The sequence below is a fragment of the Nilaparvata lugens genome, chromosome 11 (assembly GCF_014356525.2).
Source record: "Nilaparvata lugens isolate BPH chromosome 11, ASM1435652v1, whole genome shotgun sequence".
Lineage (NCBI taxonomy): Eukaryota > Metazoa > Arthropoda > Insecta > Hemiptera > Delphacidae > Nilaparvata > Nilaparvata lugens.
Genome location: NC_052514.1, coordinates 24,361,871 through 24,377,280, shown reverse-complemented (window position 1 = coordinate 24,377,280; position 15,410 = coordinate 24,361,871). Strand labels below are relative to the sequence as shown.

The 15,410-nt window shown below is 33.1% G+C and overlaps 1 protein-coding gene across 1 annotated transcript; it reads right to left on the bottom strand.

Moving 5' to 3' along the window:
• Positions 1-739: 739 nt before the first annotated feature.
• LOC111054611 lies at positions 740-13,326 on the bottom strand. Its single transcript, XM_022341666.2, has 4 exons — positions 13,064-13,326; positions 11,534-11,653; positions 7,994-8,163; positions 740-933 (listed from the first exon to the last, which is right to left on the bottom strand). Exons 1-4 carry the CDS (start codon positions 13,167-13,169, stop codon positions 853-855), a joined length of 477 nt encoding a protein of 158 aa, XP_022197358.1. The 5' UTR covers positions 13,170-13,326; the 3' UTR covers positions 740-852.
• Between the last annotated feature and the right edge of the window lie 2,084 nt (positions 13,327-15,410).

The following is a 15,410-nucleotide window of genomic DNA, read 5'->3' as shown; positions in this document are numbered from 1 at the left end:
TTATTGTGTTTTATTTGTTTCGTAAATCTTTGTATTTTTGTTGTGTCTTGTTTTTGTGTGTTTTTAATAAATTGAATTGAATTGATCGATCAATGAGGAATCGTCAACACAGATTTCAAGAGTGTATTCGTTCAGGAGGAAGACATCTGAAAGAAGTAATTGTCAAAAAGTGATAGATATTATTAATGATATTCTCAAATGGCAAGTCTTGAACTTTACATTAGTTTGAATAAAATCATTTTTGTCCTTCCCACCACGGTATAATTATAGAAGAAGACGGTAGGTGTCACGCGCATGTTTGTGCTAAATAATTTCTGGTGTAGCTGACGACTTAATTTCATATCCAATCATCTGTTTTTAACGAATAAGTTTCATAATTTGCCAATAGGTGTTAAAAAACTCGGTTGGTGGTGATGACGTAATCTAGCTGGCTGGCCACTGCCGTGACCACTACCGTTTTCATCTAAATACCGTGCTTCCCAAAGACCTTTAAGAGATCATCAAGATTGCATCTTTAAGGTCTTTGGTGCTTCCCAATAATGTTTTATGGCGTTTTAAAAGTTCTCGTATTCTGTGTCACTTCTGTATATACCAGTTAAAAATTTAGGTAGTCAAGTTTTTAAATTTTATCACAATGTTCAAGCAGAAACCCATATTTTCCTCTTCTTCTTCGTCAAATTCAATTACCGCCGTGATAGATGTACGGTATCAAAGTTTCAAGAACAAGCAGGTACATCAGTTAGTTTCAAATATTCAAATTTCATTATACAATCAACATGATTATAATGTATAAAATCCAAATATCAAGATGATAATATGATTGATGAATTTTTATTGTTATCCTGAATTTTATTACAGCACATTCACATCAACTTCAACACAGAGAATTTCAACAGATCCTGAAGATAGCTTCCATTGAACACTGGCTTCACCCTGTAACAATAAAATTAATAAATTTTTCGAAATAATAGAGAACGTACTAATAAATAATCCTACACATTATCATCAACAACTACTCATCAGCTAAAATAATATGGCAAAATAATATGCTTTTATAACACGCACTATAGTCTGTGTAAAATAAGTTGAGACTTGGCCCTCCATCCGAAGAAATTACAAGGTTGCGAATTCCTGTAAAATTGAAATTTTCTCGAATTTCCAATTCAACGTTAGAAATTGGATTTAGAATATCATCCCCGATATCCTAGTAGTGCTAAAAACGTTTCAGGGTTGAAGGATTTGAAGGAAATTTATCTTTTATGATAAAATTGGAAATATTGCAAGGATTTGTTTTTCTTTTAAATATTACACTTCTCTCAGAATCATGGGGCGTCGTAATGCTTTATAATTTTATATCAAATTAACGGAGAGAATGTCTCCTTTCTATTGGTGTCTGGATCATTTTTATCCGACCTATAGTTATTTTTCAATTAATGAATATGTTCGTCAATGTCGAGCAGAAAACATGAAATTTTGCGGTATAAAGTATCATGGAGAAATATATGTGCACATATCATGAATATCATCATGATCTATCATATAGAGTATAAAAATAATATGTTCATGTACGGTACAATTTAAAATGCGGAGGAATGTAGAAATTGTATTTAATTCAAATGCTAATTAATGTATATACCGGTAATAATAATAATTATTGAACGAAAATACAAATTAAATGCTGTCAGCCACCTCTTGTTACTGTACCGTAGCAGAAGTCTTTAAGGTGGTTGAAAGCATTTGGTTTGGATTTTCATTTAATAATAATAATAATTATAACAATTCAAGATATTTCAATGCAAAACTCCACTATAGTCTATATACATTTAAAAATGTTATAGACATATTCATGTCATGGAATAATCTCTTACATCAATATTACAATAATACCCGTATAATAGTAGGCCTATTACACCTCAATTGAGTTTGAAGTTCTTGAAATTGATCAGTTCTCATGTTGTTCATTCATAATTCATCTTCTCAAACATGTTTTACAAATGTTTTTACAATGCAATTTGCTCTAATGCAATGTACATACAGATTATAAATAAATTACTTGGTACCTAATTTAACTTGATTTAGTTTCTCTTATTTTATAAAGATTTAAAGCAGGCACGTAGCCGGGGGGGGGGGCTTGAGGGGCTTCAGCCCCCAAAAGGGTGACCAGGTGCCTTAGAGGTGATTTGGTGACCCCTCCTTCAGTGGAAGGACCTACAAAAATGCCAGGAGTGGAACTCACGTAGGTCACGAGTATGTGGATGGGTAGGCCAAAACTCACCACTGCTCAAAGAAGGGCGGCCAATCAGGCAAAACTTCTTGGGAGAAGTGAGGTTTTTGACCCTGCGCAGAGTTTTAGAGGGGCAAAAAAATCCCAAGAGACCAGAGATGGGTGAAACTCCAGTCACAAATGTGGGTCAAGAGGCTGAGTCGAGGGTGGCCGGGCGCCGGGCGCCCTAGAGGCAGTTTGGCGTCCCCTCTCTCAGCGAAAGGACCTAGAAAAAGGCCAGGAGTGGAACTCACGCAGGTCAAGAGTTTGTGGGTGGAGTGACCAATCCTCACTACTGCTCAAAGAAGGGCGGTCGCTCAGGCAAAACTTCTTGGGAGAGGTGAGGCTTTTGACCCTGCAAAGTTTCAGAGGGGCAAAAAGAAAAACCCAAGAGACCAGAGATGGGTGAAACTCCAGGCACAAATGTGGGTCAAGAGGCTGAGTCAAGGGTGGCCAGGCACCCTAGAGGCAACTTGCCCACTCCTTCCTCAGCGGAAGGATCTTCAAAGAGGGCCAGGAGTGAAACTCACGTAGGTCACGAGGACAAATCATTCTGAAGATACTGCCAAGCATATCACACTGGATTGCGACAAGCAACCAGGTGATGAATGAGATGTTAGCATAGGGAAAAACTCCTGGTTTTTGTAAAGGACACAGGTATTGGTTTGCCTAACTAACATACTACTTGGAAACACAATAATAAGCTTCGGTTGACGTGTGGGGCTCTTTGAACCTTTGGATCCTTGTATCCGTCCCTTTAAAAATAATAAATAAATGACAACTATCTATTCTTAATTTTTTATTTTAGAAAATAATTAGTACCCGTTTATATGAAACATGACTAGTATAGGGTATTAATTCCATTCTCAAATGTCAAAATGAATTATACAGAAACCTGCACAAGACCTGCAGGTTTATACAGGAATTATACAGAAACCTGCACATAACAGCCTCGAATTATTACACAGTAAACTGCAAAATAATTCATTTTGACTCTTGAGAATGGGATAAAATACCCTTTACTGGTCGTGTTTTATATTATAATATAACAACTAGTGATTTAATATAATTAAACGTTCCAGTATCCTCATTTAATACTTCTTTAGACACATTATTCAATATCAATGATTGAGAAATTAGACTGTGAACAGACCAGCTATTATAATAGTTGAGCTACAATAATTGAACATATAAAATAATAATGTATTTGATATGGAGGAACAAAACATCACATACCGTACGGTAAATAGTTGAAACATTATTTAGAAAATTACTTAATTAACAAACTTACTATTTTATGTAATTCATTGCTCCTCTACATTGTTATTATGAAACTAAAGTGTCTTTATTTATGTGCTATCGTTTATTCGTTAATAGAGAAATGAGTATGACAATATTGATCATAGTGCATTGCAATATGGGACAGGCTGAAACTTTGGCCCCCCTCCCCGCCTACCACATCAATCCACAAAACCAAAACCACCCCCCCCAAAAACCAAATCCTGGCTACGTGCCTGATTTAAAGAATACGATTTCATGCTAAATCTTTTATAAAATAAAAGAAACTGAATCAAGTTAATCACTAAATTATTTATTTATGTTCAGTATAAATTGTATTATAACACAAACAGTTCCGTGCCTACTCTAATCATTAACATTATGTAATGAAAAACCTCTGCATTCTAGGCTTTATTGATCAGTAATGAATTCATAACAGATTCAAAATTAGAATAAATAGTTCAACATCTGATAACAGAAACATAAGAAGAAAAACACTAGTCATATGATGATTCAATATCATCACATTCTTCCCGTCTTTAGGAATTCAATGAATAGTCTTTCAAATAAGAAGGCATTTTGCGCTCTCTATAAGATCTTCGCAGGGTGCCATCAGGAGGCTCTTCTTCATCACTGAGGGGGAATCCTGTATTTGTTTCATCTTGATTTTCATGATAATTTTCTTGATTGTTCTCAGGCTCTGCGTGATCACTAAGGCTTGATCCTGCATTTGTATCATCTTGATTTTTATCGTTATCTTCTTGAATGCTCTCTTCTCCTCGAGGGGCAAGGTTTTTCAATGATACAGTTGTCTCTCTTCCATCACTAAGCCGTACCTTGGCATATTGTGGGTTGATTTGAAGAATATCCACCTCCTCGACCAATGGATCGAATTTACTTCTTCGTATAGGTACTTTCATTAGGACTTTGTTTGAAGGGGCAAGCCAGGTTGGAAGTGCTATACCATTAGATGATTGTCTATAGTGTCGGAACATCCTATCATGTGGCGTCTCATTAGTAGCCGTGCACAATAGGGATCGAATAGAATGTAGAGAATCTGGGAGCACAGATTCCCAATCAGATACATCCAAATTTCTATGCTTCAATGTAAGAGACACTGTGCGCCAAATTGTACCATTTTCTCGTTCGATTTGGCCATTTCCTGGTGCGTTATAAGGTGATGACATGGAAGTGGCTACTCCTCGATTATGAAGGAATTCCTGCAGCTCTCTGGATTTGAAAGAGGTTCCATTGTCAGTATGTACATAAGAAGGTAAACCAAATGTGGTAAACAAGTTCACAAGGCACTGAATTACAGTTGATGAATTCATATTCGGACAAGGGTATGCAAACGGAAACCTAGAGTACTCATCAATTATTGTCAACAAATATTTGTTTTTAGTTTTTGATGGAAGAGGACCCTTGAAGTCCATGCTTAATCTTTCAAATGGATGTGTCGCCTTTATGAGAGTAGATTTCAATTTCTTGAAAAATTGAGGTTTTATGGCATTACATGTTTGACATGAAGAAGTCATTTTTCTGACATCCTCAACTGAATAGGGTAAATTATGAGTTCTTACCCAATGAATCATTCTGGTCACTCCAGGGTGACACAAGTCACAGTGTAGGGAGTGTAATTTATCGGTTTGAGTTGCATTACACACTCTGGAAAGTGCATCTGCTACTTGGTTGTCCTTTCCTGGTCTGTAAATTATTTCGTAATTGTAGCATGACATCTCCAATCGCCATCGTTGTATTTTTTCATTTTTTATTTTATTTTGATGAGTCATATCAAACATGAATGATACAGAGCGCTGGTCAGTGATAATTTTGAAGAATCTTCCAAGTAAGAAATGTCTCCACTTTTTAAGAGCACACACAATAGCAAAAGCCTCTTTTTCAATGGATGAATGTTTACGCTCACTATCATTCAGCTTCTGAGAAAAGAATGCTACTGGACGTCCACACTGTGATAGGACAGCTGAAATTGAAAAATCAGATGCATCTGTTTCAACCACAAAAGGTTCAAAGTCGTCAATTGTACTAACTACTGCCTTAGAAATCTCAGTTTTGAGTTGATTGAAGTCAGCTATAGCTTCAGAAGTCAAAGGAAAGGTCTTTGCTGTAAGAAGCCGTTTAGCTTTATCTGAATAATTGGATATCCATTTGGAATAGTGTGCAAACATTCCAATTGTTCGCTCAAGAGCCTTTCTATTATCTGGGGGTGGAAGATTGAGCAATGGTTTCAGACGTTCAGGGTCAGGAGAAATTGTCCCATTTTCAATTTTATAGCCAAGCAAGCTTATTGAAGTAAGTGAATATTTGCTTTTTTCTGTATTGATTGTAAAATTGTATTTTGTACTGCATCTAAGAATTTTTTGAGATTCAAATCATGTTCCTTCTGATTCTTACCACATATTGTCACATCATCCAGGTATGCATACGTTTTTTCAAGTTTTTCATTATTAATAACATTATCAATGACTCGCTGAAAAGTGGGTACACCATCTGTCAGACCAAAAGCAAGCCTTCGAAATTGATACAAACGGCCACATGCCTCAAATGCAGTGAAAGGTCGATCTTTTTCTCGTATGGGTACCTGGTGGTAAGCGCTTTTCAAGTCAATAGTGGTGAATACAGAGTTTTTTGAGACCTTAGAAACAATATCTTCAAGACTAGGGAGGGGATATGCGTCAAGATGTGTGTATCGGTTAATAGTTTGAGAATAGTCTATTACCATTCGCTTTTTGTGATTTTCGTTCTTCACTACAAATGCTTGAGCTCTCCAGGGAGACCTGCTTTCTTCAATAATTCCATCAGCTAGCAGTTTCTCAATTTCTTTCTCCATGAAACTAGTGTCTTCAAGAGAATGCTTTCGGGATTTAGTAATTATAGGTTTAATGTCTTTAGTTAAAAACTCAAAAAGTGGTGGAGGTTCTATCTTTGCTGGAGCCAGATAATTGATAGTCAATGGGGGTTTAGTTCCTCCAAATGAAACTCTAAGTTCAGAGTGTTGATTAAGTAAGTCATGTCCTACAATAACATTAGCACACAAATCAGGCAATACACTGAATTTTGTTTTGGGGTAATGTTGACCTGAAAATTCTAAATGAGCTACACAATAAAAGGAAATGTTCTTTCTTAGTGATGTTGAAGCCATGGACACTGCACCAGTTGTAGGGTACATTTCAAGTCCACATTTTTTAGCAAAACAGTGTGAAATAAATGTCTCAGAGCTTCCTGTATCTATCAAAGCAGAAGTAGGAATGTTGTTTACCTGAGCTTGTACTGTAGCATTTTCAAGAACAGTAGAGGCTGCAATAAGCGCCGAAGATGAAGAAGTTTTAGTAGATTTGCAGACATTTTTCCAATGACCTATTTTCTGGCATTTTTCGCATGAGTCATTTAGTGCAGGGCACTGCTGACGTGTTTTATGTCGCTGACGACCACAAAAATAACATTTTTGAAAACTTGAGCTTCCAGTTTTTACAGCTGACAAATTTGTTTCTTTACATGAATTTTCTGAAGAATTATTTGAAGTGGCATTAAGAGTTATTTCGGAAGAGTAAGAAGCTGATTGATTTCTGGCAGATTCCAAGGCACGTGCTTTTTTAATAGCTTCATCAAGAGTTAGCTTGTCAAACTCCAAAATCTCAGTCTTATCTGATGAGAGCTGAGGCCCCGGATAAATGAATCACGAATGTATGTTTTCCTATGAGTTTCAGAATCAACATCTGCAAACCCACAATTCTTACTCAGTTGTTGTAAAGCTTGGTTATATTGGTCAATTGTCTCATCTGAAGACTGTTTTCTAGTTGCCAATTTATGTCTAGCAAATATTTCATTTATTGGTTTTACATATGCAGATTTTAGTGCGTCAATAGCCGAAGTATATGAATTTTTGTCGGCAATTGTTTGATAAACAGAATGAGATAGAAAGTTGGTAAGCAACCGCAACTTACTTTCATCATCGATGTCTTCTTCGTCAAAAGATGCGATGAAATTCTCAAAAGTCTTTAGCCAGAAGTTCCATTCTTGTAGAGCTGTTGGAGAATTCGGATCACCATCAAACTTGTCTGGTTTCAAAAATTTGTCCATCGTAACGCGAATTTTCAGTTTTCGATCCAGAAAAGATTTGAAGATTATACATTTGTTGTTGAATAGAAATTGTGAAATAGAGAATAGAAATTGATTGACTCGTATTTGATAAGATGAATTGATTTGATGATTTTAGATTACTGATCAATAAATTGTAATGAAAAACCTCTGCATTCTAGGCTTTATTGATCAGTAATGAATTCATAACAGATTCAAAATTAGAATAAATAGTTCAACATCTGAACAGAAACATAAGAAGAAAAACACTAGTCATATGATGATTCAATATCATCACACATTATAAAAAATCTCTTCACAAATAATAACATTTTCCTTGTTTGTGTAAATTTTTACCTTGGGGACCCATCCGGGCACAAGGACATCATCCTTATAAAAATGATTATCAGGCTGCAGTGGACAACTCAAGCTATTATTGCAGATATTCAGATTTGAAAAAATCTGCGCATGCATGCCCCATTTGCGAGCTGTTCCAATGGAGGTCACTGGATCATAGATGCCAATCTCTAGAAATACAGGAATATATATGAGATGAGTTTCACAACTTATTGGGAGGAAAAACTTTATCTTGACACTTTTCATTTTCAAAATTCAATTATTTATATCTCTTAGAAACGTTATAAAATGTTTAAAGTATTTACTGGTACTTCATGGATAAAATTCCACTTCTATAGCAGTTCTCGCATTTTTGAAAGTACCTATATTGTGAACCTTCTTCATTCTATTTTGTTTTGTAAAAGTTACATCTTCATACTTCAGAAAGATAAATTTAAACATTCCGATTCAACTTCATATGGTGTAGGTACTGAATTATTTGTAATAGAACAAGAAACGTTTCAGATCAATAAGATCTACTATTCTCTCAACTCAATATTGGCATACCGTAGATAGAACCGACAAGAAAAATTCTTTCGGAGCTGTTTCCTGAAAAATGACCATTTGACTGGACTATGTTGTATTGTCTGTTGTGAAAGCATCGAATAAAGATTAACTTGATTGGATTTGTTTTTAATTCACAGCAATTGCCTTTAATGTTCCCAATCACAATTAGTATCGCATTATTATTCATCATAATATAGGTATGTCAATGATTTACCCGATAATTGTGCTGAGTTTGTTAATATGTGCCTGTTGAAAAGAAATTTAAAGATCTGGTTGAACGATTACACTTTAGATGTAACATAATGTAACTTATTATTAATGTATTGTATTGTTGTAATTCATTCTGTTATATTTTTTGTATGTAAGTTCATGTTGACTATATTTTATAACACTCTTTGGATTTTTGAGAGCTGAGCCAACAATTAATTAATATCATGATATAATTTTAACTGTTAAGTAAATTCTGTAGTAAATTTAACAGTGAAATAAACTGATAAGTTAATTTAACTGTTAAGTAAAAATAAAGTTCACTGATATACATTTTACTGAGTATGTATATTTATATTAGAATTTACATGTCTTGTATAATAGTACTTTGTCAAGCAGCCTCTTTGAGGTTCGCTTAAGGTACCGTAGCTTATTTATTCAATAAACGTTTTTTTATTCTATTCTATTCTTTAAAATTCTCGCAGCTTCAGGTAGGTAACTTACGGTAGTAATAGACATAAACCAATTTAAAAGAATGAAAACAAATCAATTTCAATTTATCAATTTCAATTTATTAAAAACACACAAAACAAGACAAAACAAAATTACAAAGATTTACGAAACAAATAAAACACAATAAAATGTTACAAATATAAAAAACCATGGGCTTAATGTTTGGGTGTGTTGGAGAAGAGAAAAAAAAGAGAGGAAGATACCTAGCCAACTATGGTTTCCCATGTAATAGGCAGGCAAAGAAGAGAAGAGAAGTAATGAGGAAAAAAGGAAGGGAGAAATGGGGGGAAGGAAGAAAACAGAGGAATATAGGTACTTAAAATAAAGGTAAGCGAGTCCACTGAAAAATGAAAAAACTAATGAAAAAAAAATGCTGGAGCAGAAATCTCGAGTCATATATCTAAATGGAAGAAGAAATTACTGTATGTCCAGTTTTTTATATCCAGTTTAATTTTTCCGCTGATCTTATTGTCCATGAGAAAGTGATTTGGAATGAGGTTTATTATTTTAGTACCTATGTAAATTAATTGCCTCCTTATACATTCAATATTAGTGTTATAGGTTACATATTTGTTAGCAGTGGCCCTTAGATTATAATAATTAAGAGTAGAGTTTATTGTGAGAGGAAAATCGGATCTATATTTTATTAAGTACTCAATTACGGTTTTTATGTATAATTGACGTATAGTCATGACCTCAAAATCACTAAAAACCATATCCGTTGGATAGAGCCTGGGTTTGTTTAATATAGTTTTAATTATCAGTTTTTGTGCTACAAATAATTCAGCAATATGACAGTTGAAACAGCCTCCCCAAACAACTATGCCATACTGCAGAATTGACTTGACTAGAGCATGATACATCATTTTCAGGTGGTTCTTATTAAGAATTCTGTTAACTTGGTAAAATTTAAAGGATAAATATCTAATTTTTCTACATATGTATTTAATATGAACATCCCATTTAAGGTTTTCATCAATTATAATTCCCAAATACTTAGTATTATTGACTTTTTTAATGGTGGGACAATCACAATTACCCAAGTTTAAATTGCACTGAGAATGGAGTCTCAAATCTTGATTCTCGTTAGGCTGCCCTACTCTATTTGCAGAGAAAGTAATGTAATTAGTTTTTTCAATATTTAAACTTGAGGTATTCTTATCTAACCACTTCTTAATTAAAAGCATATTATTTTCAGCTATAGTATGAACTTCATTCCATGAATTTCCGTAAAAAATAGCTGCAGTATCATCTGCAAAGGATATCACAGTTGAGTTTAGAAGTCTTAAATTTAAAAAGTCATTTACATAGAGTATGAAAAGGATGGGAGAAAGTACAGTACCTTGAGAAAGACCATAAGAAGTCAAGTTAGTTACACTAGATTGATCATTTATGGTTAGGGACTGGGTTCTATTACTCAGATAGCTTTTGAACAATTTAAGCGAGACTCCTCTGAAACCATAGGACTCCAGTTTATTGAACAAAGTATTATGAGGTATTGTATCAAAAGCTTTGCGTATATCCAGGAAGACCGCAATAGTTTTCTTATTGGAGTTTATTTTATCAGATAAAGTATTGATGAATTTTATTAGAGCGTCAGATGTACTTTTACCAGTTTGGAAACCGAATTGGTTCTTGTTGATTATTTTGTTAAGATTCAAGAAAGAAACAACTCTTGACTTTATTAGTTTCTCCATTATTTTAGCAAGGTTGCTGATAAGACTAATCGGCCTATAATTACAGGGATTAGTCGGGTCACCTTGTTTGAATAGAGGTTTTATTTTGGCTGATTTGAGGTGCTCGGGAAAATATCCCTCCTCAAAGCATCTATTAAAAATGAAAGCGAGAGGTTGAGATATAAAATTGGCTATTTTCTTCAGCGTAATATTACCTAGACCATCAATACCAGGACTGCAGTTGTTCTTTAGATTTTTAATAGTTGCCTCAACTTCAACTGGGCAAGTTGGTCTGATAAAAAACGTGTTATCGATCTGTATTGCAGGAAATCGATCACCAGTATTATCAGGGATATTGATAGTTTGAGCTTGTAATTTACCCACATTTGTGAAATAATTGTTGAGGGAGTGAGCATCAAGTTCAATACTCGTTTCCTTGATACTGGCCTCACCTACAACCTCGTTTATGCACTTCCACAACTTCATGCTGTTGTTATTACAATTTTCAATTTTCCCTTTATAGTAGACTTCCTTTGCATGTCTAAATCTCGCAATAATAGTGACTGCAGGGTTTTATTTCTTCAACTAGGGAACTCACCTGTGGTAAAATGTATCCCAAATTTGACGGAATCTATGTATTGTGTCTCAATCTGGCATGATTTATCGTCGACAGAACAGTTTTGTACATGGACACTAATAACATTCGCAGCTTTTGAACCTGGAAATAAGATAATAGGTACATATAGTCCAGTCACTATATATATATATATATATATATATATATATATATATATATATATATATATATATATATATATTATTTGTGCATGAAATTTATATTGTAGTTCTGATTTTTTAATATATTATTTGGCTACATAAGAGAAGTCCAGAACCAATTTCTTCATGCAAAATTTCCTTGTGCTAGATACAGAGTGACCCAAAAACCTCGTATTTTCGGCTCATTTTCCAGTTTTCAGCTATTTCTGCCAAATCTCTGAATTATACATTTAAATGGTAACAATCGGAAGATATTGTTGATCAAAAACTAAAATTCATCAAAATTGATTTTTTTCTTCAAATTTCATTCATTTTTGAAAAATCATAACTCAGTACTCATTGGAGATAGAGAGTTCCGAATGATCTCTTTTTTCAGAATTCCATAATCTAGAAAAAAAAGCGAGAGCAAATTTTTCTGTCCGATTGCGAGATTTGGCAGAAATAGCTGAAAACTGGAAAATGAGCCGAAAATACGAGGTTTTTGGGTCACTCTGTATCTAGCACAAGGAAATTTTGCATGAAGAAATTGGTTCTGGACTTCTCTTATGTAGCCAAATAATATATTAAAAAATCAGAACTACAATATAAATTGCAAGCACACCCCCTTTTTTATGTTTATATTGACTGGACTACTACCGGTAACTCAACTATACTACTTTATATGAATTCTCTAATAGTATAAATTTATCTTAAATAGATGATATAAAAATAATTCTATAAAACTTGTGAAATATAAATTTAAAATAAGTAAGGATGGGTGGATGGCTTATTTTAGTGATTCATCGTAAATAAAGTACCCGGATATTCTGAAGAAATTTCGGGAAAATTGGTCTAAGTACTCATTTATTCAGAATGCCATCCAATAGGCTCCCAATATTAGCATGGGAGTACAAACCCGAAGGAAAGCGAGGCATAGGAAGACCAAGAAAGAAATGGATGCAGCAGGTGTTATACACCGGTATACAGGCCAATAGAGCCTAATCCTTGTAAGAAGATGATGATGTTGAAGAACCCGGTACTTTGTAAAATCTACTTTCACAGAATTTGTGAAATTCAATAGATTAATCAAATGAAAAATATATTACAATTTTGCAAATTATGAATTTATATATTATATTTCCATATAAAACAAAAAAATGGAAGTCTACATTAATCAAAAAGTTTATTAATAGAGTTAATATTCAGAGCATTTGAATAATATAATTATTATATCGGTACCTATTATTTTTATGTAGGCCATAAACCATTTTTATATACAGACTTATTTATTCTTATTGTAATAAATATAATTTCCAGTCAATTTCTTATTACAATTATTCTTCTATAATATAAAAATAATAAAAAATCTCACCACAGTCTGTAAATACAACACATTCTGCAAGATTAAAATGAAAGTTTATAACTGTAATCACTATAGATACTGTTAAACTAGAATCACTTTTTAATAAATTCATCATTTAGAAAAGTAAATCGTTGAATGTGAAATGAGTCTATCAGGTAAGAAATTACTGTATTTTTCTGTAATAGTGGATAAACTTTCTTTTTCATTCTTGGCTGTTCAAAGATGAAATCTATACTGCATATAGGCAAAACTATTAACAGCCTTTACACCTTTAGTAATTTATCTCATTCGCTGATAAAAAAATTATTGCAATTTACTTCACAGTTTTCCTCCTAATTTTGATAGATAAGTTTTCCAAGTACCCTATTGTAAGTGGGAATACCCCATCGAAATAGTACAAGTAGCCATTATATTTTTGTCATATAGCGTTGAGTACCTTTTAGTCTTTTTTTTCAATTTTCAAGTCAACTATTGTGTCTCCCCTATGCTGATGCAACGACAGAAAGCTGAAACTAGGTTGATGAATAGATTCTATCAAGAGATTCACTTCAAAAAGTCAGCATTGGCTGAATGGCATTCCATAAAAAAGGGAATATTGACGACTGAAGTGGATATCACTATAGTAGGAGATACAATACTCTTCAACTCGTTTCAATGAAACATTTATCGAGGAAAATTGGAAATTGGACAGCAAATTGTCGATTGAACAACGATCAATTTGATTTGACCTATAATTTTTACCAGATTGAAAATATTAGGTCTACCGTATAATGGAGTTTATTGCTTTATTCTGAATAGGTTATGTTTCATATTTACGATATCCTCATTCCTCAAATTATTGAAAATCTAATGACGACTAGAATGATGTTGCATCATTAGAAACTGTACTTTTTTGCTTGTAAAAATTATTAAAATGTAGCAAAAATAGTTATGATAGCATCCAAAATTATTCACATAATGTAGTGGTGGTCCACATTTTCTAAATAAAGCAGTATATAGCAATAAATTAATTTTTGTATAAGTGATTCATGTAACTAAATTTTCTGATTAAACTCTTAGGGTTTTACCTACTACCAGAGAAATGATAATTAATAAATCAATCAATCTTGACGTATTCAAAGTTACCCTCTTCTGTTTTATATAAATGAATAATTTTTTGTTGAACTTCATTAAACCATAGAAGTGTTATACTGAATAATAGATCATACAATCCTACGATCACAATAAGTTTCTTCATTATACATGTGAAATTGTTATAATTTGTATTCTTAATCTCTTTTTTTATTAATTTCAAATGGTACAATAATTCTATTTTATAAATCAAAGGAAGTAGCCCTGAATTCATACATTTTAAGAAGACTTGTGATTGTGAATAGATATAAGACTATATCATTACAATGATTTATACATGGTTTGAAACATACGGACACCTTTAAATATTGACGTAAAATGAAATGTTTTATGATAAAATAAAATGCGTTGTATTTTTCATTAGTTTAGGCCTATCTTGAAAATAAAGCAACTAATAAGTGCCAATCTATAACTATATAGCCGTTACATCCAGTAGAAGGAAAAGTATCCCAAAGCTTTACTAGAAAGATTATAAAAAAATCAACATGAAAATACACTTTCAATATCTGTAAAATAAGATAAACTTTTATCTGTAAAATAAGATACACTAATTGCAAAATGCATTACTGTTAACTTCTAATGAGCCTGTAACTCCCACATACGGCCAGTTTCACGAGAATCAAATCAAATTTAACCACCGTAAAATGATGTAATTAACGGAACCAATTTACGAATCTGACATCAGTTTAATAACTTAATTTTACAGTGGTTATTTCCAATTGTATTCTTGAGCAACTGACTCGTCACCTTTAATGTTTGTTGCAAACAATATATTTTTCATAAAATGTGTAATTTTCCCAAAACGATCATTTAAAGTTGGGATCTGTAATAAAAGCGGTACTAAACTTTCAACTGCGGGAATTGGTTGAATCGAAAATATAGATCTTATTCATAAGGAATGCTGAGAGTTTGAAGTGAATATTTACTATGGATTCAAACAGTATTTGACTAGCTTCAACTACTTTCACAAGAAAAGAATTGGCAAGAAATGTGAAAATTGAGCAAGTGGGACTTTATTAAATTTATTAAGAATGTCTTTTTGCAGTGAAAATATTATCAAAATTGAATAAACAACTTGAAATTGTTTAAACCACTTATTTATCAGAAAAGTGAAAGACAACTTCAAGCCGTTTTGAATTCAACCGTTGCTAAAAGTATAAAACTAATATTCAGTTCTAATATTTCAATTAATCTGAAAATGGGGGATTATTAAAGGCACACAGAA